The 26,023-nt window shown below is 41.8% G+C and overlaps 1 protein-coding gene across 1 annotated transcript in view; it reads left to right on the top strand.

The window, feature by feature from the left end:
- Positions 1-25,776, top strand: part of Tec (tec protein tyrosine kinase) — a 105,631-nt gene extending 79,855 nt beyond the window's left edge. The window contains exons 9-19 of the mRNA XM_036201036.1: positions 1,482-1,547; positions 4,821-4,875; positions 7,414-7,493; positions 9,015-9,148; positions 12,562-12,636; positions 17,493-17,664; positions 18,022-18,238; positions 20,986-21,050; positions 23,652-23,770; positions 23,866-24,023; positions 25,110-25,776. Of these exons, the coding sequence (XP_036056929.1) occupies positions 1,482-1,547; positions 4,821-4,875; positions 7,414-7,493; positions 9,015-9,148; positions 12,562-12,636; positions 17,493-17,664; positions 18,022-18,238; positions 20,986-21,050; positions 23,652-23,770; positions 23,866-24,023; positions 25,110-25,193 (1,225 nt within the window). The 3' untranslated portion in view covers positions 25,194-25,776. The remainder of the gene's footprint in view (positions 1-1,481; positions 1,548-4,820; positions 4,876-7,413; positions 7,494-9,014; positions 9,149-12,561; positions 12,637-17,492; positions 17,665-18,021; positions 18,239-20,985; positions 21,051-23,651; positions 23,771-23,865; positions 24,024-25,109) is intronic.
- Positions 25,777-26,023: the final 247 nt, after the last annotated feature.

Here is a 26,023-nt window from a genome sequence, read left to right on the forward strand (position 1 = left end):
TCTGGTGGTTGGAGCGAGAAGCTTGGTCACCTCAAAGATGACCTCCAGTTGTTCTGTTGTTAATGGTGCTGAGGGTGCTCATGGTTTAGGAGCTGGCCTGATGGACACATCATACGTTCCTCTTGACATTAGCATCCACTAATGGTGGCTGCTTGGACCCATTCTTGCCTTAGGAAGTACAAACAGTGCCTTTTCTAACTCCGCCACCGCCACACCCACAGCTGTTAATTCCCGAAGGATCTGCCTCATCAATGAGCTGTTAATTCCTGAAGGAAATGTCTCATCAATGAGCGCATTTAGTTCTGGCGGGACTAAGGCAGGTGCAGCTGATCCTTAAGTCCCACCATGTTTCAGAATGAGTCGAACTTCTTCTGATGGTTACAGTGGTAGCCAGAGGTTTTTCTTAGTGTCGTGGATGCTTTTGTGTTAGGTTTTGATCCAAAGTAGCCATTGTTCCGTTTGCTTTGAGCTGAGGACCCTGTTAATTTTTCTTTGCTTTCTGGCTCAGTAAAATAATTCAAGTTCACCTTGTAGTTTTCCTCACTGGGCCTGCAGTTTGACATTTCCCCCAAGGAACTCTGCCTCTGTTCAGTCAGAAGCAGTGTTTTACAGGTAACAGGTGGAATTCTGGGATTCTGTTTGTTTGGTGTATTGTCGTTGCTTCTAGGCTTCTGTGGGTGCAGTGAAGCTAATGCGCATGTGCATGCATGCATGTATGTGTGTGGGAGTGCTTACATGCATGTGTATGATGAACTTTTACTAAAGATTCAATACCAAATAGAAGATTATAAAGCTTCTAGTTTAAAGAGAAAATTATACATGAGCATTGTGGCTCCTACCAACATAGAACTGTTTCTTAAACTGTAGTGGAGTGTACATAGGAGTCACCAAGGGTAAAATAGAAGGTTCCTTTGTGCCACACAAGCCTTCCCAATTCAGAACTCTCAAGAATATTCCTTTTTAATAAGTTCCTCATGGTATTGATGCAGAGGGCATAGACTACCCTTGGGATGCTGTCCTGCAGAGCTTGCTGAGGTAGTAGAGCAGCTGGTGACTCAGTGCAACACAGACTTTTGTGATGTAGTAGTTTCTTTAAGACATCCTTAGTAATGATAAAGTCTTAATCAGCATCATGGAATATTGACCATGATGGAATATTGATCATCATGGACTATTGGAAAGACCTAGAATTCAGCTTCACACCCTGATGCTGACTGACTTTGGGAACTGAGAGATCATCTAAATCTAGGTTTTGGTTTCCCCATGAGAAAATGGGTATAATAATGTCTATACAGCTATAATCTCTGTAAGGATCAAATATGGACATACATTGTAAAGTACTGGACAATACAGTTATATTGAATTAATGAGATAGCTGGGTTTTCATAGAAACTTCAGGTCATGTGCTTTAGAAAAACACTTACCTTTTCCTTAAACAAAAATTAAAGTCGTTTCTGTTTGTGTGCTCATCTTAATTCTAGGAGTGAAGGATATATCCCAAGTAATTATGTCACAGGAAAGAAATCAAACAACTTAGATCAATATGAGTAAGTAATCATTTACTTTATAAGTGTGGAGAACCAAAAACCAATGTTTTCCTAATTATGTAAGACATTTTGATGATTAAGGGATAACCTAATTCTTTAGAATGTGCCAACATACCCTCAATTCTGTTGTCTGACTTAGTGAAGACCCAAGTGTTATCTCTCTATGTCATTTTCCTTGAATATATTGTGTGTGAATGTCATTATATAAGCAGGCACAGTTGAACTGGGTTTGAACAATCACAGCTCAGCTGAGTCTGAAATAAATATCATTGTTCATTCATTTAAGGTAAGGGAACAACATTTCCCAGAGGAGCCTTTAAAAGCGTTTCATTGTTTCTTTTTTTTTTCAGATGAAAACAACAGTCTATGATTAGTTTTTTTTAAACTTTGAAAATAGGAAAAATGTTATTAAGAAAATATTATGAACAAGAGTTGACCTCATCAACATTAGTGATATTTTTCTTTTCTTTTTCCACTAAGCAGTGAGTGCGTTATGCATTCATATTTCTTCCTGCCATTACACAGTCTTTGAAAATATTTTCATAACTGCACTATTGCTCATTCAGTCATAAATTTACAATACATTTACTGAGTTCTTGGTATTGATCTATTGTCTGGCAAGGCCCAAGGGCTACAACCTGTATATGGACTCATAATAATTGACATAATTGTTTCTTATCTGGGAGGTATTGGGTTGTTTCAGGTATCCTTGCAATAGTAAAGTAATGGGATAGCCTCTTCTTGCTGTCTTCAGCCATCTCTCTAAAATCTACATCCTGGGAAGCCTGCATGTGTGAACTTTGTTGAGTTTCCTCATGCATGCTATCTGACCACTTTGCAGAAAAGCTGAGCTTTCTATGCCCACAGACAGTGCATAGCCAGATTTTAATGCATGACCCATAGGTATCAATTCTCTTGTGGTTTTCCTGAGGTAGGATGTGAATATGACATCCACTTCCTTAAAACTACAAGCTGTTGCTCTGCCATCTCACTGTGACGACATGAGCATACCTCAAATTCCAGAAAAAGACCAGTAGGTTGTTGCTCTGGGTGTCTGTTTATCTTCTGAAAGCCACAATGTAGCCCTCCCAGTTTCCTGCACCTGAACCTTTCCTCTCTTGCTCTTCACTTTGAAGATGTGAAAATGGATCTTCTGTTTTCTTGACAAATCAAAAATTTCAATCTCAAACATCTTGCTAGTTCACAGTGTATAATGAGCTACCTTTTCTTGACTAATTTTTATGACACTTTTGGGTGTCTGATAAATACTTCTTTTATCAATAGAAAAGCTTTAGAGACAGAATCTTTTCTAATTTATGACTATATTTCAATTGCATTCAGAAATGGATTGATCATAATGGCAGCTTTGATGAACTTGGCCTCATTTCATAAAGTGTGATGGACATGTTCATTCCCAGGTCTGGGTCATCATTGCAGGCTCTGATATCATTACAGTGTGTTGCAACTTTACTGGGCATTCAGTTGCCTTCTGAAAATAGCCATATTTCTTGTCTTGTTTTCTTATTGTGATTTGATCGTTCTCAATCATGGGGAATTTTATATTTTCTTGTTCAGGATGTCTGGGATGAGAGGCCTGTTGAGTACCAAACTTTTCCTGGGGAGAAGCAATACACACACATACACACACACCTATTCAGAAACACACACACACACACACACACACACACACACACACACCCCTGGGGAGAAGCAATACACACACATACACACACACACCTATTCAGAAACACACACACACACACACACACACACACACACACCCCTACTCACACACACACACACACCTCTACACACACACACACACACACACACACACACACACACATACACACACCCCTACTCAGCAAACAACAGACCAAAGTCCAACTTGGTGAACTGATGAGTTTTACAGGGTTACTTATAGGAATATGGGCGAGGGGTCACTTACAGAAGCAGAAACGACTCAAAGACAGCTGCATCACCAAGGCCACCCCAGCATGGGTGATAGCTCACAAGAGCTGGGAACCTGGAGCACACTACACAGTTTGTAGGCAGCTTAACAGGTTGGAGAATGTCCTTTGCAAGTGACTCCATGGATCTCTTCCAGATAGCTTGGCTACTTTTGGCTGTTTCCAGGCAACTAACTAGGCAACTTATCTGACAGTCCTTTTTGCAGCTTGTCTTGTCTGAGAATGACTCTCAGCAGCATTTACTGTTCCTTCTTGGGGAGGGAGGGGAAACTGTAAATCTGGTCAGTTTCAGGGACTTCCTGAAGCTGTTTTGACTTGTTTACTTTCTGTGTGATGGAGCTTCCTGCAGGATGGAATGTTTTAATCTCAGAGAACAGTGCTACACAACCATTGTGAATAAGCTGAGGCAATAGTGGGAAATTCAGATGCCCAAAGAGGCCCCGGGGACTTTAGGACATTTGTAATTTTTAAGTATTTGTCAGTGATAGAGGATTCATTGCCAACTAAAAAACATCTAACAAAACAAATTTAAAATTGAAAGCTAGTGAAAACTATCTTATTCACACTCTTTGGGGTCTGTTTGCTTACAGTCACATTGAGGGATGATCCTGGGGGAAGCTCAAAGGATAGCCTGTCTCTGGGGATGAGGAAGGAGATGGCAATACACAGAGGGAGTCTTCCCAAAGGAAGGGGCAGATCTGCAGGGCCTCAGGGTATGGACCAGGTGGGGAGGTAGGGTGGATGCTCAGACAAGGTACAGAACCAATATGGAGGCTAGGGTGACCACAAGAGTCTAGATGTGCTGGACATCAGAAAGTCTGGAGCACCCAGATGGCTTCTTCTTTAGTGTTGCTCCTTATTTCTTGACACTTGAGATCTCCATGGAATTCAATAAACAGATTCCACAGTGACTTGATGTGATGATCTGCTATGCTGATGAGATGGGGACTGGAATAAGATTTAGTCTGAATTAAAGACAGTGATTAAAGTAAAGTGACACCTCCATGCCTACCTACATAGAATGAGTATTGATTTGCAAAGCTGTCCTCTGACAAATTCAGGTTATGCCATACAAGTAGCCTTTGATTCCACTTAACAGATGTGGGATGCCTTCCTAAGAATGTGGGTAGGAAAAGTCTGGAGACATAGAGATGAAGATATGTTATTGCTGTTAAGAATGTGAGTGCTGTCTTATGATGGTGGTGTGTCTTACATTTGTTATTGATAAGGTGTATTACCTTGTTAGTCAGACTAAGAATAAAAATTAGTTTTCAAAATCTGATAAACATCTCTTTCTGATCAGATGGTATTGCAGAAATACCAACAGAAGCAAAGCCGAGCAGCTCCTCAGAACGGAAGTAAGTGGTTGTCTTCATTTTGCAAGCTGCACTTCAGCACTGATTAATTTTAATGAATCCTTCATGAATGGTTCCATATACTTATGCTTAGAGCCTGAAGGGGCTGTGGGATAAATACAAGCTGTCTTTTTCACATCACTTAAAAGAGGGTATTGGAGCATTAGCATACTGTAACAGAGAGCCACACACTGAGTGACTCAATGTCAGAATTTTACCACTTCATAGTTGTGGAGACTTACAGCCCAAAGTCATGGTCAGTAGGATTGGTTGCTTCTGGGGGCTGTGAGGGGAGGGCCTAAGTCCCTCTCCTTGCCTTGGAGATGGCTCTTCTCCCTTGTATCTTTGTCTTCCTCCACGCACGTATATGTCTCTGTCTACATCTTCTCTTTTAGTAAAGGTACCAGTCATACTGAACTAGAGCCACTGTGATGACTTCATCTTAATTTAATGACCCATGTAAACCCTTATGCCAAAGTACAGTCACCTTCTGAAGCTTAGGACTTGGCTCATTGGAGTACAGCAGAAGGTGGATGGGCACCTTGAAATCGGCGTTGTGAGGGAGCACCCACCACTGAGCAGCCTTTAACTTCCCTACTGATTTATCATTTGCTGCATTGATTTTAATTCTTCTATGTATTGTCTTTTTTGCTTGAAGTTATTTGTTTTAGAATAGTTTACATTAATATTATGTGATATGTTTTGTAAATTAAAACTTAATAATGTGTAATTGCCTATTGTAATAGTTGCGATGAATTTCTCACACCTTAAAGTGAAATTAGAGGAAAAAACAATGTATACAGAGAGGAAATTGCACTGAGCTGAGAAAGACCCGGGTGGTGTTGTTTGTTTTTGCTCTTTTGGGGGCCCACTACCCAGCTCCCAAATAAATCACACATGGAGGCGTGTTCTTAATTATAAATGCCCGGCCTTAGCTTGGCTTGTTTCTTGCCAGCTTGCCTTAACTTAAGTTATCCCATCTACCTTTTGCCTCTGGGCTTTTCCCTTTCTTACTTCTGTGATCTTACTCTTACTCCATGTCTTGCTGTGCACTCGGGTGGCTGACTCTGATATCTTCCTCCTTCTTTGGTTATTTCTTCTTTCTCGTTCCTTCTCCCAGATTTCTCCTTCTATTTATTCTCTCTGCCTGCCAGCCCTGCCTGTTTCTCCTGCCTCACTACTGGCCTTCAGCTCTTTATTAGACAGCCACAGTAACATACCATAGAATAATATTCTACAACACCTGGCACTCTGGAACAGTTTTAGTCACTTTTTGAATCTGTAAGGTAGGAAAGTTGACTCAGAAGCCAAGGTCTGAAGCTTCCACATTGACATTCTAGTTGTTTTACTTAGTGATAGTTCAAGGCATTGCCTCTTCTGGGTGTTAACACCAAGGCTTTGCTGAGCACTGAGTATAGTTTATATGCCAAGGCTCATTCCCACCCCCTAGGATCCTTACTGGCTTTCTAGAGACCACACACCAAGACAGTTAGAGAGTGCCCAGTAACCTGGCAGCCTGGCCTTCAAATTCCCCTTTGCTACTAGCCAGGTGACCAAGGAAGGTTGTCTCATCTTTGTGTGTTTCCTTTCCTTACCTGAAAGATAAAAGAAGAAAAATAAGACCATTACTCAAATGGCTGTCTGGGTACTCAATACATTTGCATATGAGGACACATTTAAAAAGAATCGGTTTTCAAGATGGTGGCTTCTATTAATTAATCTTTTACCAATGAATTCATTCTTTCTAATTGTTACCAGATAGGCTTGTGGGGCCTTCCTTAATTCCTCTGTCTTTCTTATAAATAAGAATAAAAGTTACTTTTCAACTGTGAAACACATTTTTCATCTTACAGCAATGTAAATACTAAAGATAGAATATGGTTCCATTGGTAGAGAAGTGTCTGGGATGTGACGCTTCCATTTCTTGCCCTTCAACTGGGAATCTGATGTGAGCTTAACCATTACTCGCTCAACATTGTTTGCATGTTTTGAATTTCTGTTGGAGTTACTCTATCGCCCCTGTGTCCTGATATTTGCCACTGAACTGCAGGGGAACCCAGGTGTTTAAACACAATCTTGCAAAGAACACTGAGGTTTTTACAGGAGAAAGGCTGTGTGGATAGGAACAGGTACTGAGAGGAACTGAAAGCTCCTACCACATGTGGGAATGCTATGAACTGAAACCCAGAAAGAGGTTCTCAATGATTGTTTTCACAAGCCCAGGGCTTACAGAGCAGCGGGACCTGCCTGGTGGCTCTGTACAGGCCCTAAGACACTCCAGCTGCGGACCTCATTCAGCGTGTGTCAGAAGTTGTAGTTAGGGGATGTGAATGTGCCTTCCGCCATCTCCTAGCCCAGGAGTTTGAGACAGAAAGTCCCGTGGGTGGAAAGACTCCAGAGCCTCCATTGTTACATTGCTCTTGTTGAGAGCAGATTTGCTGCACAGGGGATGATAATAAATGATAAGATAAAACTCTTGGATCCTTGCCACATTGTTAGCAACTGGAATTTTAAAGAGGAATGTCTTACTTTGGATTTTAGGATAAAGAAGGTGGTTTTATGGTGAGAGACTCCAGTCAACCCGGCTTGTACACGGTCTCCCTTTACACAAAGTTTGGGGGGTAAGTAGTTATGCACTAGTTTTTAGTTGCTTTTTTAATTTATTTTATGTGTGGGGTGTGTGGGTGTATGGCATGTGCATGTTAGGAATGTGTGGGCGCAGGGGTGTTCACCTGGGCATGTAGAGACTAGAGGTTGGCTTCCAGAGATTTTCCTCTGTTGCCTTCTGCACCTTAGTTATTTATTTTATTTTTTGATACAGGGTCTCTCACGGTACCTGGAGCTAACCAGCTGGCTAGGCTAGCTGGCCAGTGAGTTCTCAGGATTAGTCTGTCTCCCACTCCTCAACCCTGTGCTAACGCTGCAGTTACAGGTGTATGCCCGCACCTCTAGCTTTTATAGGAATGCTGGGGATTCGAACTCATGTCCTTATAATTTCATCACAGGCATTTTATCTGCTGAGATATCTTAACCCTCATATTTTTTTCTTTTAACTCAGAGTTTTTATATGAACTTCCTTTGTTGCTTTTTTATATCCCTAATTTTCAAAGTAAGATACTCAATTTCAGCATTAGAAAAAAAATAATCTAACCTTCATTTCTAAAACATGGCTATATTTTGTACTTTTTTTTTTCCAGAAAATTTCCCTATCGTTTCTCATATATATGTAGGTGTGTGTATACATACACACATACATACATGTTTGTTGGGGATAGCCATGGAAGATTTGGTAACATTTATTGAATAACTGCTATGCTCTGAGCTAGGCACAAAGGAATCTACATCGAGTAGGGTAGGCTTTTTAATGAGGGCCACAGACAGGCCTGCAGGCAGTCATGGGGGCATAAAAATAAGGTGTGGAGGGGTGCTGTTAGAATGTTCTATTGCTAAGACACATTTTAGATATTCTAAAGTGACATCTAAGCTGAGACCTTACAGCAAGACGGGAAGAACTGAGAGAAGGGAAAGAGAGTTGCCGACTCCACAGTGAGAGAGGCCGTGGTGAGGTCGGAGAGGCACAAGGGATGTCTGGAGTGGCTGTAGAATGAGAAGGGGGGGGGGAGGCGCCGCAGAGGTGGACGCACTCCAGGCCACATAAGCTTAGGTCAAGGAACCCAAGCTCTACCCTAAGAGCAATTAGGAATCATCTCGCATTTAAAGCATGAGACGACTAGAGATCTGTATTCTAGAGAGATATCTACAATAGAGTGTCTATACTCTTAAGTCTAGTCCACTCCCTTTGAGAAGGGAGAGCGTTCTAGGCATTGCAGGCCCATGTCTCTGTGGGACAGAAAGTAACTGTAAATTAAAATTCTGCTGCCGCTGCTGGCTGGAGGTGGTAAATGTTGTTTTCATTCCCACGCGAGCAGCTGCCCTTATTATTGTGATCACTCTCCAGACTCTCACCTGTTGATGTGAGCGGGAAAGCTAAGAGCATGGGAAAACTATTTGTGTCAGGAATAGCAGCAGCCAGTACAAAGAAGTCATACCAAGGTTTCCCTGTAGATGGCATCTGTGGGTGAAGTTCCATTATCCCCACCTGGTTGCAATTCGGTGTTTTCTTTTGTTTTGTTTTTTAATAGAGAAGGCTCATCAGGTTTCAGGCATTATCACATAAAGGAAACAGCAACAACTCCGAAGAAGTACTATCTATCGGAAAAGCATGCTTTCGGGTCAATTCCTGAGATCATTGAATACCATAAGCACAACGCAGCAGGTGAGTGGGCTGTGAGCCATGAGGACTAGTGACCACATGATCAGATACTGTGCAGTTCTTCAGAAGGGAGGTTTGTGTAGTCATCTGTAGAGTATGGTTGATGTAAAAATTATTAAGGATGTTTTGTATCCAAAGAAAAACCAAAAATCACATCAGATTCCATAGAAGTGCTGTTTCCATCACAGGCGTCAAGGACTTTATGGTGTGGATGTCCACACCTCTGTGCTTTACAGCCTTGGCACTAAACAAAAATTATTCCAAGATGTGCCTGCTTATGAGCAGCCCAGGAGGCTGAGGTTTGAGGATCTCTTGAGTCAGAGAGTTGAAGGCCAGTCCGGGCAGCATAAGGAAACCTCCATCTCAAAAAGTAAACGTCAAAGATGTATGTAGAGTGTTCACAGAAGCTTTTGGAGGAGCCAGGGTTTCTGTTTATGCTGAAACTTTCCAAGGAGCAGAGTGTAGATATTCCTCAACATATAGTGGGATTATGTCATGACGACACCATTAGAAGTTGAAAATACCCTAAGTAGAAAGTGTATTTAGTACAGCTAATCTACCTAGCTTTGTAACATGGCACTCTGGAGAGTATCGGCAGTGACCCTCAAGGTCACATGATTGGCTGGGAGTGACATCTCATTACAGCGACACATCTGGAAGATATCCTACCTTTCTTGTTTGTTTGTTTGTTTTCTAGACAGGGTTTCTCTGTGTAGTTTTGGTGCCTGTCCTGGATCTCACTCTGTAGACCAGGCTGGCCTTGAACTCACAGAGAACCGCCTGCCTCTGCCTCCCAAGTGCTGGGATTAAAGGCGTGAGCCACCACCACCCGGCATGGTATCCCACCCTACAACACTAGCCCAGGAGCGAACAAAATCCACTATCCTCAGAAAAGGTCTAGATTCAAAAAGGATGCTTTTCTCAGAATATGTACTGCTTTGGCACCTTGTTAAGGTTGAAAAACTGTTAAACCATTGCAGATTGCAGCCAATCAGACAACATGTCACACAAGTTGCTTTTTTTTTTTTTTCCCAGCAGCTTAAATCTGTGTTATCCCAACATCAAACAGCAAGAAAAAAAAAAAAAAAAAGGCTTCCAGCATTTTTAACTTTAAAGGTACAAACAAGCAGGTGTTCAATAGCCAGCTGCTTGATTCCACCTGTAAAAAATTGACTTGTGGGTTAATCAAAGAAAGGGGGTTGCTCTTCTATGATTTCATTTACTATTTTTCACACGATAGGAAGAAGTATTGAGATGCAACTTACACACTATGAAATTCATGCTTTTAAAATACAGGGTTCTGGGGTTGGGGATTTAGCTCAGTGGTAGAGCATTTGCCTTGCAAGCGCAAGGCCCTGGGTTCGATCCTCAGCTCAAAAAATAAAATAATATAAAATACAGGGTTCAGTGGCTTTTAGAATATTTTCAGTGTGCCAACAGCCACATCACTGTAATCTAATTTTTTGAACACTGTCATCGTCCACCAAAGAAATCTTGTACCCATTAGCAGTCACCCATGCTCTTCCTTCTCCAGCCCAGCCCCAGGCAACCACTAACCCCTTTCTGTCTCAGTAGATTTGCCTGTTCTGAACAGTTCATAGAAACAGACTCATACATTTATACTGTGGCTGGGCTGTTTTTGTCTTTTTGTTATGGTGCATTGTAATTTTTTTACAATTGCCCATGTTGTATCGTGTATATTTTGTTGAAATAATCAGAAGAGATACAAATGATCAAGGCCTGACCTGTGGGGATTGTACAGTATGCTGTATAAATTATTATGCAGAGCCTTGCATAATATTTGTGCTATTGTTATGTTCCCAGCCAAGTTATAAGTCTGTGTTTAATTCTTAAATTACTTCCAGTGTCTGTGTAATATTACTAAATGGCAAGGAAGTCAATCAGCCCTTTAAGTCCCAGTCTTGAAAGCTATCTTAACACACTGACCTTAACAAAAGTTCTCCTTCATTTGCTCGTGGAAACTAAGATACAGCCTGGGTATGCACAAGCTCCAGATGTGATGATGCTAGGGGAAAGCCTACTGGGGATTCTGGACAATGTAAATACCCAGGGCCTTTTGTTTTGTTTTGCTTGTTGTTTTGTTTTTTTTTTTTTTTTCTATGATGGATTCACTGAACATATTCTTAGAGATTGCTTTGTGTATTCTGCTCAAGGCTGACCTGTCCTAGAAAAGAAATCCTGAGGAAGCTGAAATTCCAGAACTCAGGCAGGCAGCCAGAGGAAATGTCTACTTTTTATTGACAGATAACAACCCATTGTGTGGACATCTGGGTTGTTTCCACATTTTGAATTTTATGACTAATGATGACATGAACAGTTGTATTCATATGTTTACATGGGAACAGAGTTTTGTTTCTTTGGACACTTGTCTACAGTGGGTTGGCTGGGTTGTTCTGCAATTCTGTGTTCAATACTTGAGCAATTAAGCCAGGCGTGGTGGCACATGTCTTTAATCTCAGCACTTGGGAGGCAGAGGCTTGGAGAATCTCACAGTTTGAGGAAGCTGGTGTATAGATCAGAGTTCCAGGAAAGCCAGGGCTACATAGAGAACCCTACCTCAAAAAGCCAACAAAATAAAACAAAAGACAGACAAAACAAACAAAAACCCAACTTGAGCAATTAATTCTTATCTGTTCCCCCAAACAAACTTTTTTTTTATAACCTTGTTCTGTTATTCTCTTGTTTTTATATATTTTTGTGTTCTTATGTTCTTTTTTCTTCTTGTCTTTTACCACTATCTTAATGTATTTAGCTGACTTTCATTGTCTACTTCCTGCAAGGAACCAAACTAGCCTTTGAGGAGAGTATAATGGACATTAGATGGTCATCAATTCAGATGTACATACAATTTTAAATTATGATGCAATATGCTTTATATTGGAATTACAGACTTATCCAGGTGTTCTTGGAAGAGGGCTCCTGTTTCTTCTTTGGGGCTCATAACGACTTAAAGGATTTGACTCTCCTCACTGATTTCCAGTGGTTGATAGTCCTCATTGCTAGTACCATGGAGCATGATTTTAGTGCCACAGTCACAAACACTGAGTTATGTCGGGTGAATCACTTTAATTTTTAGCGGACTCATAAAATTGTCTTTTGTAATTCAGATCTCATATAGGAAAAGATCATGCACTCACTGGTAATAAATGCTGGAAACCTTTTAATATCTTAGGGTGTTGGAGGAGAGAGGAAGCTAGCCTTGTGTTGGATAAACACTGCATTGAAAAGGAAGGTGTGTAGAATGGCTGAAAGCATGCTCTGCAGTGCCGTGTGTAGACGAAGAGGAGGTCTAAACAATGGGTGAATGAGCGTTACCTAGGCGCTTCCTGCTTAGCCTTTGACTAAGTAGAATGGTTGAGATCAAGTTCAACTGCAATGGTTTCTTCACTCTTCAGGACTTGTCACCAGGCTGCGGTACCCGGTCAGTACGAAGGGGAAGAACGCACCGACTACTGCAGGCTTCAGCTATGGTAACTCTCATCTTGTCGCTGCGTTGGCAAGTTTCCCTGGAAAAGAATCCATCTTTACAAGACGAGTGTAGATGTGCAGAAGTCAGCCTCCCGCCCCCCGGGTTAGGAGGGGTGGAACTGTAGTTGTAGAGTGAAAGCCCAGGTCCCGGCAGCCCTAACAGCCTAGGCTCGACCACCTGTCTCACAGAGCCAACCGAGGGGTGAGAAGTGTGGAAAAGCAGAGAAAGGAGGTTTGATCACTGTGTATTGGGAAGAGAAACTGAAGATATCTCCAGGGTTACTCACATCAAAGGCTGAAACAGAGAAAGAATTGGGGCAAGGCAGACAGAAGATGTACTTGAGCAGTCTTGGTCCAAGTGTGGTTGATAATGTAGGTGGAAGTTTCTGCCCTGCAAGCTGCTCCCAAGTAACCACAAAGAGGCTTACTATTAATTATAAATGCTTGGCCAATATCTCAGGCTTGTTACTAGCTAACTCTTACATTTCCATTACATTGTTTTTGCTCTTTTACTCTTTGCTCTTTGGGGTCCTACCACCTAGGTCCCAAATAAGTACACATAGAGACGTATTCTTACTTATGAATGCCCATCTTTAACTTGGCTTATTTCTATCCAGCTTTTCTTAATTTAAATTATCCTGTCTATCTTTTGCCTTTGGGCTTTTACCTTTCTCTATTTCTGTGTATCTTTATTTAACTTTCACTCTTATTATATGGCTGGCCCCTAGCATCCTCCTCTCTTCCTTTTCTTGCTCCTCCTCCTTCCTCCCAGATTTTTTTCTATTTATTCTCTCTGACTGCAAGCCGTGCCTATCCTTTTTCCTGCCTTGCTATTGGCCATTCAGCTCTTTATTAGACTGTCAGGTGTTTTAGACAAGGAAAGTAACACAGCTTCACAGAGTTAAACAAATGCAACACAAAAGAATGCAACACATCTTTGCATCATTAAACAAATGTTCCACAGCATAAACAAATGTAACACATGTTAAAATGATATTCTGCAACACTCATATCTTTATCTACGCTTTGCCACATGGCTCAATATCTTTTCTCAGTACAGCATGTCAATCTTGCATCTCTCTGCTTCTCTCTTGACTCCTGACTCCTCCCTTCTTCTTCCCAGCATTCTTAGTTTGGCTTTTCTGCCTAACCTTATCCTGTCCAGCTACTGGCCAGTCAGCTTTTTTATTAAACCAATCACAGTGACATATATTCACACAGTGTAAAGGAATATTCCACATTTCCTCCTTTTTGTCTAATTAAAAAGGAAAGTTTCAACTTTAACATAGTAAAATTATATGCAACAAAATAATCATCAAGTAAGAATTACAGTTAGAATGTCCAGTACATTTGTATTTGACAAATTTAGAGAAAATACTCTATTATTTATTCTATCTTGATGAGTACAAAGCTCTGTACCTAATTTACTTTCTATCATAACTAAGGAAAACTAAAACTATGACTATCTAGTCTTCAATTCCATCAAAGACCTCAAAGGATATACTATTACCTGAGTATACAGGAAGTGCAGTTGGCAGGAGGAGACGTGTCTCACTGTCATGAAAAGCCTTAGGTTATTAAACATATTAAATGCCATATTCTTCAGCTGTTTTGAAGACCATCTATCTATCTATCATCTATCTATCTATCTATCTATCTAAATACATCTGTGTATAACCTTGAAAATATGCCTAATATGATTATAAATTTGATTTTATGGATGACTATTATTAATCTATATTTTTAAATTATACATTACATTTTTAAATGAGTTACCTAAGCAAAATACCCCAAACAAGAGTAGAAACATACTTATAGTATAGGAAAATAACTTTAAATTTGAATCAGTAAACCAAAATCCATAACAATTTAAAATATTTTGAAATTAATAGTTGTTTTTGGATTAAAGAAGAGTCAGTAATCTACCCTTTTGTTTCATCACTAGAAAGAGATTTTTGAATTTAACTCTTTTGTTTTACTAAGACCAATAACCATTTGTAACCAACCCCCTTAAATGAAACATTCATAACACATCTTTTAGGAATAGGGGCATCATTCTCTAGACTATTTCCTGTTGTTTGGGGGCATTGGAGTCTTTGGGGAAACCTTGAGAAAATCAGGACAATTGTTAAGTCTTGGCTGGAGTGTTCTGTGAGGCTGGATCTTCTCAATTAGCAGCTTTGAAGCTGTTTTGGATGTTGGGTCACCTGGGCCCTCCATTTTTATTGATGTCTGGCCCCCTTGTTCTGAAAATACAATTTTAAAGGAAGTAACATACACATCTGTATTAATACAAGTATACACTTGCATTGTACATAAGTCAGCCAAAGATGAATTTTTGTTTTATGTTTGAGCAGGTAAAATATACATCATATGTCTTATAGTTCTTCTAGGTTTATTTCTTTATGTTTGTAACCAGAATTTTTAAGGGGTCTTCCTCAACCTAACTTAATCATCTTTAACTTTGAATGAATGAATCCACAACCTTTCATTTCCTGTGGAAATAAGAACATAAATGTTTCCCTTAAGTAACATATCTTTTGACTTCCACTTTGAAGTCAAGATATTTTTAAAATATTTAGGTTGCTTTAATCCAGCAGCTTTTATAATCCAGTGTCTCCTAAAAGCTATTACTCCTTCATCAGCAGTCAAAAAATTCAAAGACAACACAATAACATACAGTATCCAGACTCTATTTTTTTTACCTTTACGTGGCTTTTTAAAAATACTACTTTATTCCCTTTTTAAGGTCTTTATTATTTTAAAATTATGTATTTTAATCTATGACTGGATATACTCTTCTTCTTCTCTCTCCAAAGCCTATGTATACTTTAAAACACACCATAACCCATTCAAAGGCTTTTTTTCTGTCTAGACCTGTTTTTTACCAAGCATCTGTATTGTTTTTTGATTCCATGAGATGAATCTTAAACTGGTATGTCAGCCACTGCCAGAGTAGCTTAGCTTAGTGTATGGCAGTAGTGCATGGAGGCTGGCTCTTCCTGCAGAGGCCAGGAGATGTCACTGTGTACCACAGCCAGCATGAGAGAAGACATAAGACTAGGAAGCTGTGCCTGGCTCCATTTCTGTGTGTCTAGAACCCTTTCCCAAGTTCTCTCAGGTTTTATGTGGATGTAGGTGCAAGATGTTTGGGCACCATTTGTAGGTGGACTTTTCTTTCCCACCCACCAGTTCCCAAATAACTGACATGGAGACTCAATTATTAATTATAAATGCTCAGCTGATAGCTCAGGCTTATTACTAACTAGCTTTTACAACTTAAATTAACCCGTATTTTTTTTATCTAAGTTTACCAAGTGGCTCATGGCTTGTTACCTCTTTTTGTACACATCCTGTTTCCTCTGAGTCTGACTGGTGGTTCCTGAGATCTTCTTCCTAGCATTCTAAGTTTGGCTTTTCTGCCTAACCTTATCCTGTCCAGCTATTGGCCAGTCAGCTTCTTTATTAAAACAATCACAGTGACATATATTTACATAATGTAAAGGAATATTCCACAGGTTGATAATTTTATCTCAGATCTGGTCCTGCAAGGTGGTCTGAAAAAGTCTTTATTGCTTGAGGGGAACAAGCTAGTTCTCCAGAGGTGGTTGCTCCTGCTCTAGGGTGCAGCCTTGCCTGTTGCAGAAATCTTAAAGATACTTATTAATAAAATCAAACCTGAAGCTAGTTATTGGGGTGAATACTGGAAGATCAAGAGAAATAGAACAAGCCACAGCTACCTCACTTTGCCAGTTCTTCAGCTGATCCTGTTTCCTCAGACTGGAAGCCTCTGATTCCTCATTCAGAATGGATCTCATCTGAACTGTTGCTCGGAGCCTAAAATCTTAACCAGCCAAAAGCTAAACCAGCCAAATGCTTCTAGTTTCTGGTCTTCACGCCTTATATATCTTTCTCTTTCTGCCATCACTCCCTGGGATTAAAGGCGTGTGTCAACATGCCTGGCTGTTTCCAGTGTGGCCTTGAACTCACAGAGATCAGAGGGATTTCTGTCTCTGGAATGCTAGGATTAAAGGTGTGAGTGCCACATTTTCTAGCCTCTGTATCTAGTGGCTGTTCTGTTCTCTGACCCCAGATAAATTTATATTTTGGGGAACACAATACCACCACACTTGCCATCATGAATAACTAACTAACTGTACCTGAACTTGATGGGCAGTCTGTCCTGGGAGAGGCTACTATTCCTGGAGTCAGAGGTAGACTGTAGGTTTCAGACAATTCTTGGAGACCTTTAGTGTCTTTTGAGCATCCAGAATAGGATGCTGTAAAATCTGTAAGATGCCTCAGTTCCCCTTACTTTTGCACCTTCATTCATGTAGGGGAGAAGGTAAGTTAGCTCTCACCAGGTTTTAGACAGACAGTCTTTGCACGTGTTTGTGACTGGAAGTAAATGACAGATGCAGACAAAGGCCGAGATGCCAGGCTCTAACCCTGCATGAGTCACCCTGTGGGCCCACACGAGGAATCTGTGGTTTTAGCAAAAGAATTCTCTGAGTGTAAGCTATATAACTGTTTCTAATGCATCAATAGAGTAGGCTTTTAGATGACTGTATTTTATAGTAACACTAGATTTTCTGTTTTCATCCTTATTTATAGAAACTACTTTCCATAGGTAAAAACTAAATATGTCTCTGCTAAAACAGTTGTTATCATGGTCCTCGCAGGCTGTGCAGTCTGTCTGGGTGTCCAGGTACAGGCTGCATCTCTGTTCTGTGTCTCCTGGTAATTATCACTGTGTTGTCCAGGACTGTGGTGTTGGTCTTGTTTGGAACATCTCTTTTCCCCATAGACTTACACTGCTCTTCTTTTTAAAGGTATCCTTTTCTCACCTATTTTACAGAGAAGTGGGAGATCAACCCCTCAGAGCTGACCTTTATGAGGGAGTTGGGGAGTGGACTGTTTGGAGTGGTGAGGCTTGGCAAGTGGCGAGCCCAGTACAAAGTAGCCATTAAAGCTATTCGGGAAGGTGCCATGTGTGAGGAGGATTTTATAGAGGAAGCAAAAGTCATGATGTAAGTTTTTCTCTATCATTATCATTATTACTTTTATGTATGTGGGTGTTTTGCCTGCATGTATGACTGTGTGCCATGTGTACACAGTACCTGCAGAGGCCAGAAGTGGGCATCAGATCCCCTTGGAGTTAAAGATGGTTGTGAGATGTCACGTGGGTGCTGGGGATCGAACTCAGGTCCTCTGGAAGAGCAGCCCATGCTCTTAACCACCAAGCCATCTCTCTAGTCCCCATGATGTCAGTTTCTAGCTTCTACTAGGACCCTCCCTTTTGTATTAAAAATTGGCCCCACCCTGCACATACACCTGCTGGTTTCTTGTCCAGTGGTAACTCTCTGTGTATCTGTCTTTGTTCCCAGGAAGCTAACACACCCCAAGCTGGTACAACTCTATGGCGTGTGCACCCAGCAGAAACCCATCTACATCGTTACCGAGTTCATGGAACGGGGCTGCCTTCTGAATTTCCTCCGACAGAGACAAGGCCATTTCAGTAGAGATGTGCTGCTGAGCATGTGTCAGGATGTATGTGAAGGGATGGAGTACCTGGAGAGAAACAGCTTCATCCACAGAGACCTGGTAACCATGGTCCCCCGAGCCTCCCACTCCCCTCCTCACTCCCCGCGGCTTCCCCGTCACTGGCTGGATTCCTTTGCCGCACTGCGTTAGCCAGTGAGCTGGGTTGTGTTAGCCCCCTGTCTTTGTCCTTAGCAAGATTTTATTGTTTTAAAACCTGGTAAATTTCAATCACTTGCTAATTTTAAAGGAAAAGACCTTCATTAAATCTAATAACTTACAGACTTAATATCTCCAAGCAAGTGTCCACGAATGAATTATTTGAGCTCTGGAACATTCCCAGGAGATACCAAGTCATAACAGATTTACCCCTGTCATTGTGTCATAGATAAGGATGTTAGCTTTGGAGATGTGAATGTGGCTCGCTGTTGTGAGAAATGGGGAAGTTAGGCCTAGCCCCGACCTTCTGACCAGCTCTCAGGCTCTTTCCCACTTTACACACAGTGAACAGAAATTACCACAGAAATCCCAAGCTCGTCTCCATTATCTCTCAACGAAGAGGGAATTCCAGGAGTTTTCATTCCTTCTGAAAATACCAGGGAAACAGAACAAAACAAAAACCTGTGCTCTAAGTGACTGTGGTGGAGACACTTCTCGGTTCCCCTCTTCCCCTCCGTTCTTCTCTCCCCTCTGTTCCCCTCCCCAGCCATTCTTCACAAATGCCTGTTTTCAGTGTGAAGTAGCACAGTCCACTTCCTGGATTCTTCCATCAAAACTGAGGGAATTTGCATGCCCCCCCTCCCCCACTTCAGTTTCGGCTTCCTTGTGATGGAGTGTGGATCCACATCGCTTTCATACCGTGCAAATTCAAACTCGTTTGGCCCTCGTAACAAGCAAATGTCCTGTTTCCATTTTACAGACAAAGGAAATGAGTGGAATTGGATAAAATAATCAGCAGCAGTCAGGGATATGGTGGGGGAGGATTTGAACCCAGAGTGTTTGCCTCTAACTGCTATGTTAACCTCTGGATTTAAAGCATAGTAACCAACTGAGGATTTGACAATGGAAGAAGACTTGGTCTCCTAGGTCAAGTTATGGGCTAGCACCTTATCCATTCTGTAAGCTGATGTGTAAGTTTACACATCATTGTTTTGCTCACTACACTATTTTAAAGTTCATGGCCTATCATTGAGGCAAAGGGCTTTGTAAAGCAGACATGATGTATATCATTAGTTTTGATGTGTAACTGACAAAGACTACTTGTCATATTGAAACTCACGAGTTAAGCATTGTCCCTGTTTTTGTTCTTACAAAACGCTTACACGCTGAACATCTTCATGACTCTTGTACTTGTCTGCTTAGAATTTATTTTCTTGAAAGTGAATTTTGATGTTTTTTGGAGCCTGTGATACTGGTAATAAACTCTGGCAGGTTTTTCCCACACTTTAAAGGAAGAGTCGGATGTGCCTGTCTCCTGGGTAAAGTAATGTCATGGGCTTTCGAGTGACGGTACTGTGGCTGTCCTCATGGGAGGGCGCAGGTAATTCAGGATGTGGGCATTAACTCTTGCCTGAGAAGAGGCTCTCAAATGTGCTCAGAAGAAGGAAGATCATGTAAGGAGAGTTGCCACACAGGAAAAAAAAAAAAAAAGCATCTCAAGAGTCAAAGAGAAAACTACACCTCGTCCCATGGGTTGTGGTGTTAAAGATATCATTATCTTGCTTCTGAGAAGTACTGTGTCATTGTACCAAATTATTTTATTGAATCACATAACTTTGAAAACTAGATCCAAAAACAAAAACTACATGTTTTGTTTTACCAGCTGAGTATATTATGTCTTAATATATTAGAAACCTCGTACATGATAAAGCCAATCCTGTTACACACAGCCTTTCTTTTGACAGTTGAGGGGAACACTCACAGATTACTTGTCACTTTGGTGATTGTGTTTCTACTGTCACCTAGAGAGAATTCATCTTTAATCTAGATTACAGACTTCCAGAGGTATAGTCACTGTCCGTGAGAAAAATCACACAGTCTACTAAGAATATGCCTGGTCAGGCAAGAAGGCTGGAATGCCCATCGAGCCTCTTTAAGTGTGATGTTGGAGATATGTTGTAATCTTGTGGCATTTCTAATCTTTATTTCTCCAGGTTAGTTCAGATTCAGGTTGGATGTACCTTCTATTGGAATGTAAACAATTTATATGGACACATTTATGTAGTTTTTTTGTTTTGTTTTGTTTTGTTTTTTCCTCTTTGAGGGTCTACATGCCTGGCTTAGCTTGTTTCTAGCCAGCTCTCTTCATTTCTCTTTAACTACATTTTGCCTCTGGACTTTTTGCCTTTCTTTATTCTATATGTCTTTTTTCCCTTCTTACTCCATGGCTGGCTATGTGGCTGGGTGGTTGGCCCCTGGCATCCTCTCCCTCCTTTTCTTGCTTTTCTCTCTCCTCCCTAGATTTCTTTTCCCATTTATTCTCTCTGTCTGGCAGCCCCACCTGTTTGTCTCTCCTACCTAGCTATTGGCCATTCAGCTCTTTATTAGCCCATCAAATGTTTTAGACAGGCACAGTAACACAGCTTTACAGAGTTAAACAAATGCAGCATAAAAGAATGCAACACATCTTTGCATCATTAAACAAATATTCCACAGCATAAACAAATGTAACACATCTTCAACTAATATTCCACAACACAATTACGTCTTTTCTGTTGTTGACTTTGTTATATTTGCCAGAACTCCAACTTCAGCTTTTCCTTTATTGTAGGACTTTCTAATAAATGTAACATCATAATGTTGTTTTCCAGGCTGCCAGAAATTGTCTAGTGAATGAAGCAGGAGTCGTGAAAGTGTCTGACTTTGGAATGGCCAGGTATGGCTGAATACTGTATGCTCTTAAGTGCTGATCACATGATTTTGAATAATTAATAAGCGTGGGAAGGTCTTGGGAGATAGCTCAGTAGGTAAACTGCTTGCAACCTAAACATGAGAACCTGAGTTTCATCAGAACCCAAGAGAAAATCTGGGAGTGGTGGCTCATGCTTATAATCCCAGAACTGGGGAGGAACCCAAGGCTCTCTGGCTAGCCAGCCTAGATTAATGGTGAACTCTAGCCATTGAGTGGACCTGTTCTGGTGGACCCTGTTCCTGATCACACCACCCAAGGTTGTCCTCTGCTCTCTGTATGCACCAATAACCCCTCTCCTCCAAGCATACCCTCCCCCAAAACTGAAACAATTTGGGCCCTGGTTGTGGTGGTACTTGCTTATAATCCAGTACTGGGAGGTAGGGACAGGAGAATCAGGATTTCAAAGTCATTCTGGGCTATATACCAAATTTGAGGCCGGCTTGGGCTACTAGAGACCATGCCTTTAAAAAATTAATGTGGGAATAACTTGCACCAATAAAGCAAAAGGGAAATTTCTTCAGCTGTTTCGAGGTTAATGAGACTAACTATATGTTGTGGTATTAGTCATTCTCTCCACTAGATGGTACTAGAGCCTATTAAATACCTCTCTCGGGCTAGTACTAATTAGATTCTTAGAATCTTCTGGAATGTGTTTGATGAGCCAGTACTTAGTATAGCCATGTTTGCAATTCTTTTAATCTCTTAACTTTTATAACTTTAATAGTGTTATAATAGACTCTTAAGAAGCATTTTGTCTCTCCTCTATGTGTTGAGTCATGGGTGTATTAGAAGTCAGATGCTCTATGAGAAGTCTAACAGTGTGGACAGAAGCAGAGTCTAAACTGAAGGTCCTGCCCACATGCAGCTTAAAGGCTGGAGAAGGGAGATAGGTAGACCTGGAGCCCATGAGATAGATCAGGGGGTGGTCTGCCAAGTGGTGGCCGGTCTGTCCGATCTGTGTCATTTTGTCTATCCTGTGAGTCAGTGATGGGCTTTTCATTTAAAAAACAGTGAAAGGGAACTAAAAGCATACCAGGACACTTGAAAATTATCTGACGTTTGAGTCATTGTCCATTAAAAAAAACATAATGTTATTGGGACACACAAACTTGACCAATTGTGGATGGCTATCTGTGGCCACTTTCCCATTGCAGAGGCAAAACCTTGAGCTGTCACAGGGACTGTGTATCCTGCAGAATCCGAAATCCTCTATGTGTTATCTGGTCTTTCTCAGAAAGAGTCTGCTGTCTTCTTTGAAAGAGATTGTGGGGTGGAGGTGGCCCCTGGAGATCTGGTGACCAGAAAGACTTTTCTCACATGGGGACACTGAGCGGACACCACAGGAAATAGCCACAAAATAAAAGCAGCAGGGGTGGTACCACCTGAAGTCTGGGACTAGTGTCTGGGAACCACAAGAGGGCCCAGGCAGTTGGTCCAGAGGCAGATCTGAGAACAGTTATGAAGGCAGAGAAGTACTGGGTCCTCTGGGGCTAAGACTTGCTCCCAAGAAGATGCTGGCCTGGAGAGGCCAGACCTCTGTCACTGGCAGCTTCTGACTTTAAAAGTCCTAATTACCCGGTCCTCTCTACATGCTGTGTGTAGGGTTTTTATCATCTGACAGGTGGCCCTCCACTTTCTTATAGTCACTCTTCACATATTTGGCTTTCAGGAAGTTGGTGCTTTTATACCAGTCCTTGTAAAACTACTCTTGATGCACTAAATTCAAACTCACTAGACTGACAAGTGTGTGATCCAGGCGTTGTCTGCCTGATACCATCTTTATCTCTACCATCTCAAAGAGGAGGACATCTGTACACTCATTTGAATCTTTTCACATGACAGCTTTAGGATTAATGTTATCTAAATATATAGTGCATTAATAATCCCTCTGATGAGTAAATAGGTGCTGAAGTCCTCACATCCATCAAGTATCAAGGATTAGTATCAAGGATTCTTCCGGGGAGTGGTCAGTGTTACAGTTTCCATGTTTCTTTCTGGATGGGCCTATATATGTTCACATAGAAAAGGAATAAAACATTGAGTATGGGTGGATGGATGGTGTTATGGTATATAAATGTATCTACCATCTTTTTGTACTCTTTTCACCTCTGATTTTTTCCTCACTTCTTTTCATATGCTGTAGTTTTAATTTGCACTCCGTGGAACTGTGGGGGCTCAGAGCATGGGTATCTCCAGTCATTTGTTACCACTTCCTTTAAGCAGCTCTGCTTTAGATCTTTTGCACACGGGGCCTTTGGGTAAAATTTTATTCAGAGAACAAAGTCACACACCCACAAGTTTGCAACAGTTGTACGGCATTCTGCCCCTGTGCCTCATTACAAAGGAAGATGAACAGCAGAACAATGAAGGTGCACACTAGGGTTGTGAGGTTGTCTTCTCAGGTGCTTCACTTATGCTGTGGAGATAGACGTCACCAGGCCAGGCCATGAGCTGATCCTTTTGCTTCAGCTAGGTGGTGGTAGACTTCAGTTAGTGTCTTCTTTTGTCTTTGTAAGAGGGAAATGAAGGCCCACGTCTGACATGCGACCGTGTGTCTCACCCTAGGTATGTTCTGGATGATCAGTACACCAGCTCCTCTGGTGCGAAGTTCCCGGTGAAGTGGTGTCCCCCGGAAGTGTTTAATTACAGCCGCTTCAGCAGCAAGTCAGACGTCTGGTCATTTGGTAAGGAATGAAACTCCATGATACGAGTTTCCTCCCCTCCCCTCCCCTCTGAGGGGGAAGCAGACACATCATTGAGTAACCTTATCATTCTGTAGGTGTTCTAATGTGGGAAGTATTCACAGAAGGCAGGATGCCCTTCGAGAAGAACACCAATTACGAAGTGGTAACCATGGTTACTCGAGGCCACCGTCTCCACCGGCCAAAGTTGGCATCCAAATATTTGTATGAGGTGATGCTGAGGTGTTGGCAGGAGGTATCTACTTCTTTGTGTTGTCTTGTGATCTGTAAAACATCCAGGGTTGTCCCAGTGGATGAGGAAGGTACTGTTCTCACAGCCTGGTGAGAGGACATACCTCCTTCAAGCTCCGGCAGGAAGCCAAGTCTTTGTCTCCGTTCTAAGTATTGAGAAGAATCTGAAGTGATGGAGAATGCTAAGAGTTAGCTTAACATACTCAGGCTGATGCCTCATTCCCAAGTGGGAGCCGCATCACAGCCAGGGGCTTGGGAATAAACCTGGAGAAGCTGCTCCTCTCCTTCCCGTGCAGTGGCTGTGGGTTTGAAGCATCACTCTTTCTAGGGAAGAGTTCTTCTTTGATCTCAGTGTCTCTAGGTATCTTACTTAAATCTCTAGAAGCAGTGAAATGTCACCTCCAGAGAAGAGATTAAACACTAGACAGATGCTTGAGCAGCGTTCACATATACTGTATATGGAATCCTTCAGGTTTAATGTTCAGAATAACCCTTGGAGGTGTAGATACTTGTACTGTGACCATTTGATAGGGGAGGGTGGTGCTTGCCTGGGGCCAGTTCCCCACAGAGCATCCGAGGCCCATCCGGCACCAAAGCTGAGGCTCCCTGTCACTTGCTGTGCTACCCCCCACGAGTGCCCATTGGGGTGGGCAGAGGCTAACAGGGCAGGAAGCGGTACCAGAGAGAGCAACACGAACACAGGACAGGATTTGGTTGTAGACATGGTGTGTGTACCCGAGGGTGGAGCCTAGTCCGATTTAACAAAGAGCCAGAGTGAGGCTTATGGTGGGAAATGAGGTTAGGTGACAAGGAGGTGGGGGAGGGGCAGGTCACAGAGGGCTGTCCAGATGAGTAAGACTTGATCTCTTAGGCACGATGGTGCTCTAGCAGTTTCCTGAGCCGGGACAGGACAGCAGGGGAGGAAAGGGGAGTTGTAGCAGCCATGGTGTTCTGTAGGGCACAGACGGGCCAGTCTGTGTTTCCCCAACCCCTGAGTCTTGCCTGGGCAGGGTTCCACGGGATTTGAGCAGTGAGAGTCGACTTGGAAATGGATTCTGAGACTCATCAACTTCTCTTTGACTTTTTGAAGAAACCAGAGGGAAGGCCTTCTTTTGAAGATTTGCTGCACACGATAGATGAACTAGTTGAATGTGAAGAAACTTTTGGGAGATAAATGGTGGTCCCGGTTTCCAAGGCACGAGGAAGAAATAGCATGCTGTGGGAAGGTAATTCGGTTGGCACCTGGGAGTATGGACGACTCTGCTCAGAATGTGGGAACTCCAGAGCCTTGGCTTCTGATGCGGCCTCCGCTCTGTGACTGCTCTGTAGGCTGAGGAGAAGGTGTCTTGGAGCTGGGGACTTGAAGCACTCACTTTGCTTGTTCCTTCAAGAGCTTGAGTGCCAACAATGTACCAGGCACTGTGCCCAGGCCTCAGGGTTTGCCCATTTTGGAGATGAACATGAAGCTACGTTAGCTGGTGCCAGTAGAATGCCAAGATGCTGGGGAGGGGAGGAGCCTTCCCAGCAACTCTTCTCTGCCCTTGGGCTTCTACTTAAACCTGGGCCTAGAGTGTTGTCTACAACCGAGTTCTAGGTAAAACAGGAACCCACCTGAATAAGTAGTAATCTTCTGTTTTGAAAACATCTCCTTCTAAACCTGTTATTATTACATCTAAAAATCTGTATACTGTACATATTGTAAATACATATAATATATAAAGTTATATATTTATAAGAAACATGAGTTTGCCTCTTTAATTGAAATTTTTGATGTCGTTTTTGGTTTTTCTTGAGACAGGGTCTCACTGTGGAGACCAGGCTGTCATCGAACTTACAGAGATCTGCCTTTAATTGAAATTTTTAGCATTAGAGACTGTCTAGTCCTAATTCTAACAACTGCCAATTCTATCTTCCCCCAGGGATCAAATATTGCTTTCTGGAGCGAAGAAAGCCTGGGTCCTTCAGTTGTTACATGCATGATTCACAAGTAGACTCATACAAGTA

The sequence above is a fragment of the Onychomys torridus genome, chromosome 10 (genome assembly GCF_903995425.1).
Source record: "Onychomys torridus chromosome 10, mOncTor1.1, whole genome shotgun sequence".
Taxonomy (NCBI): Eukaryota; Metazoa; Chordata; class Mammalia; order Rodentia; family Cricetidae; genus Onychomys; species Onychomys torridus.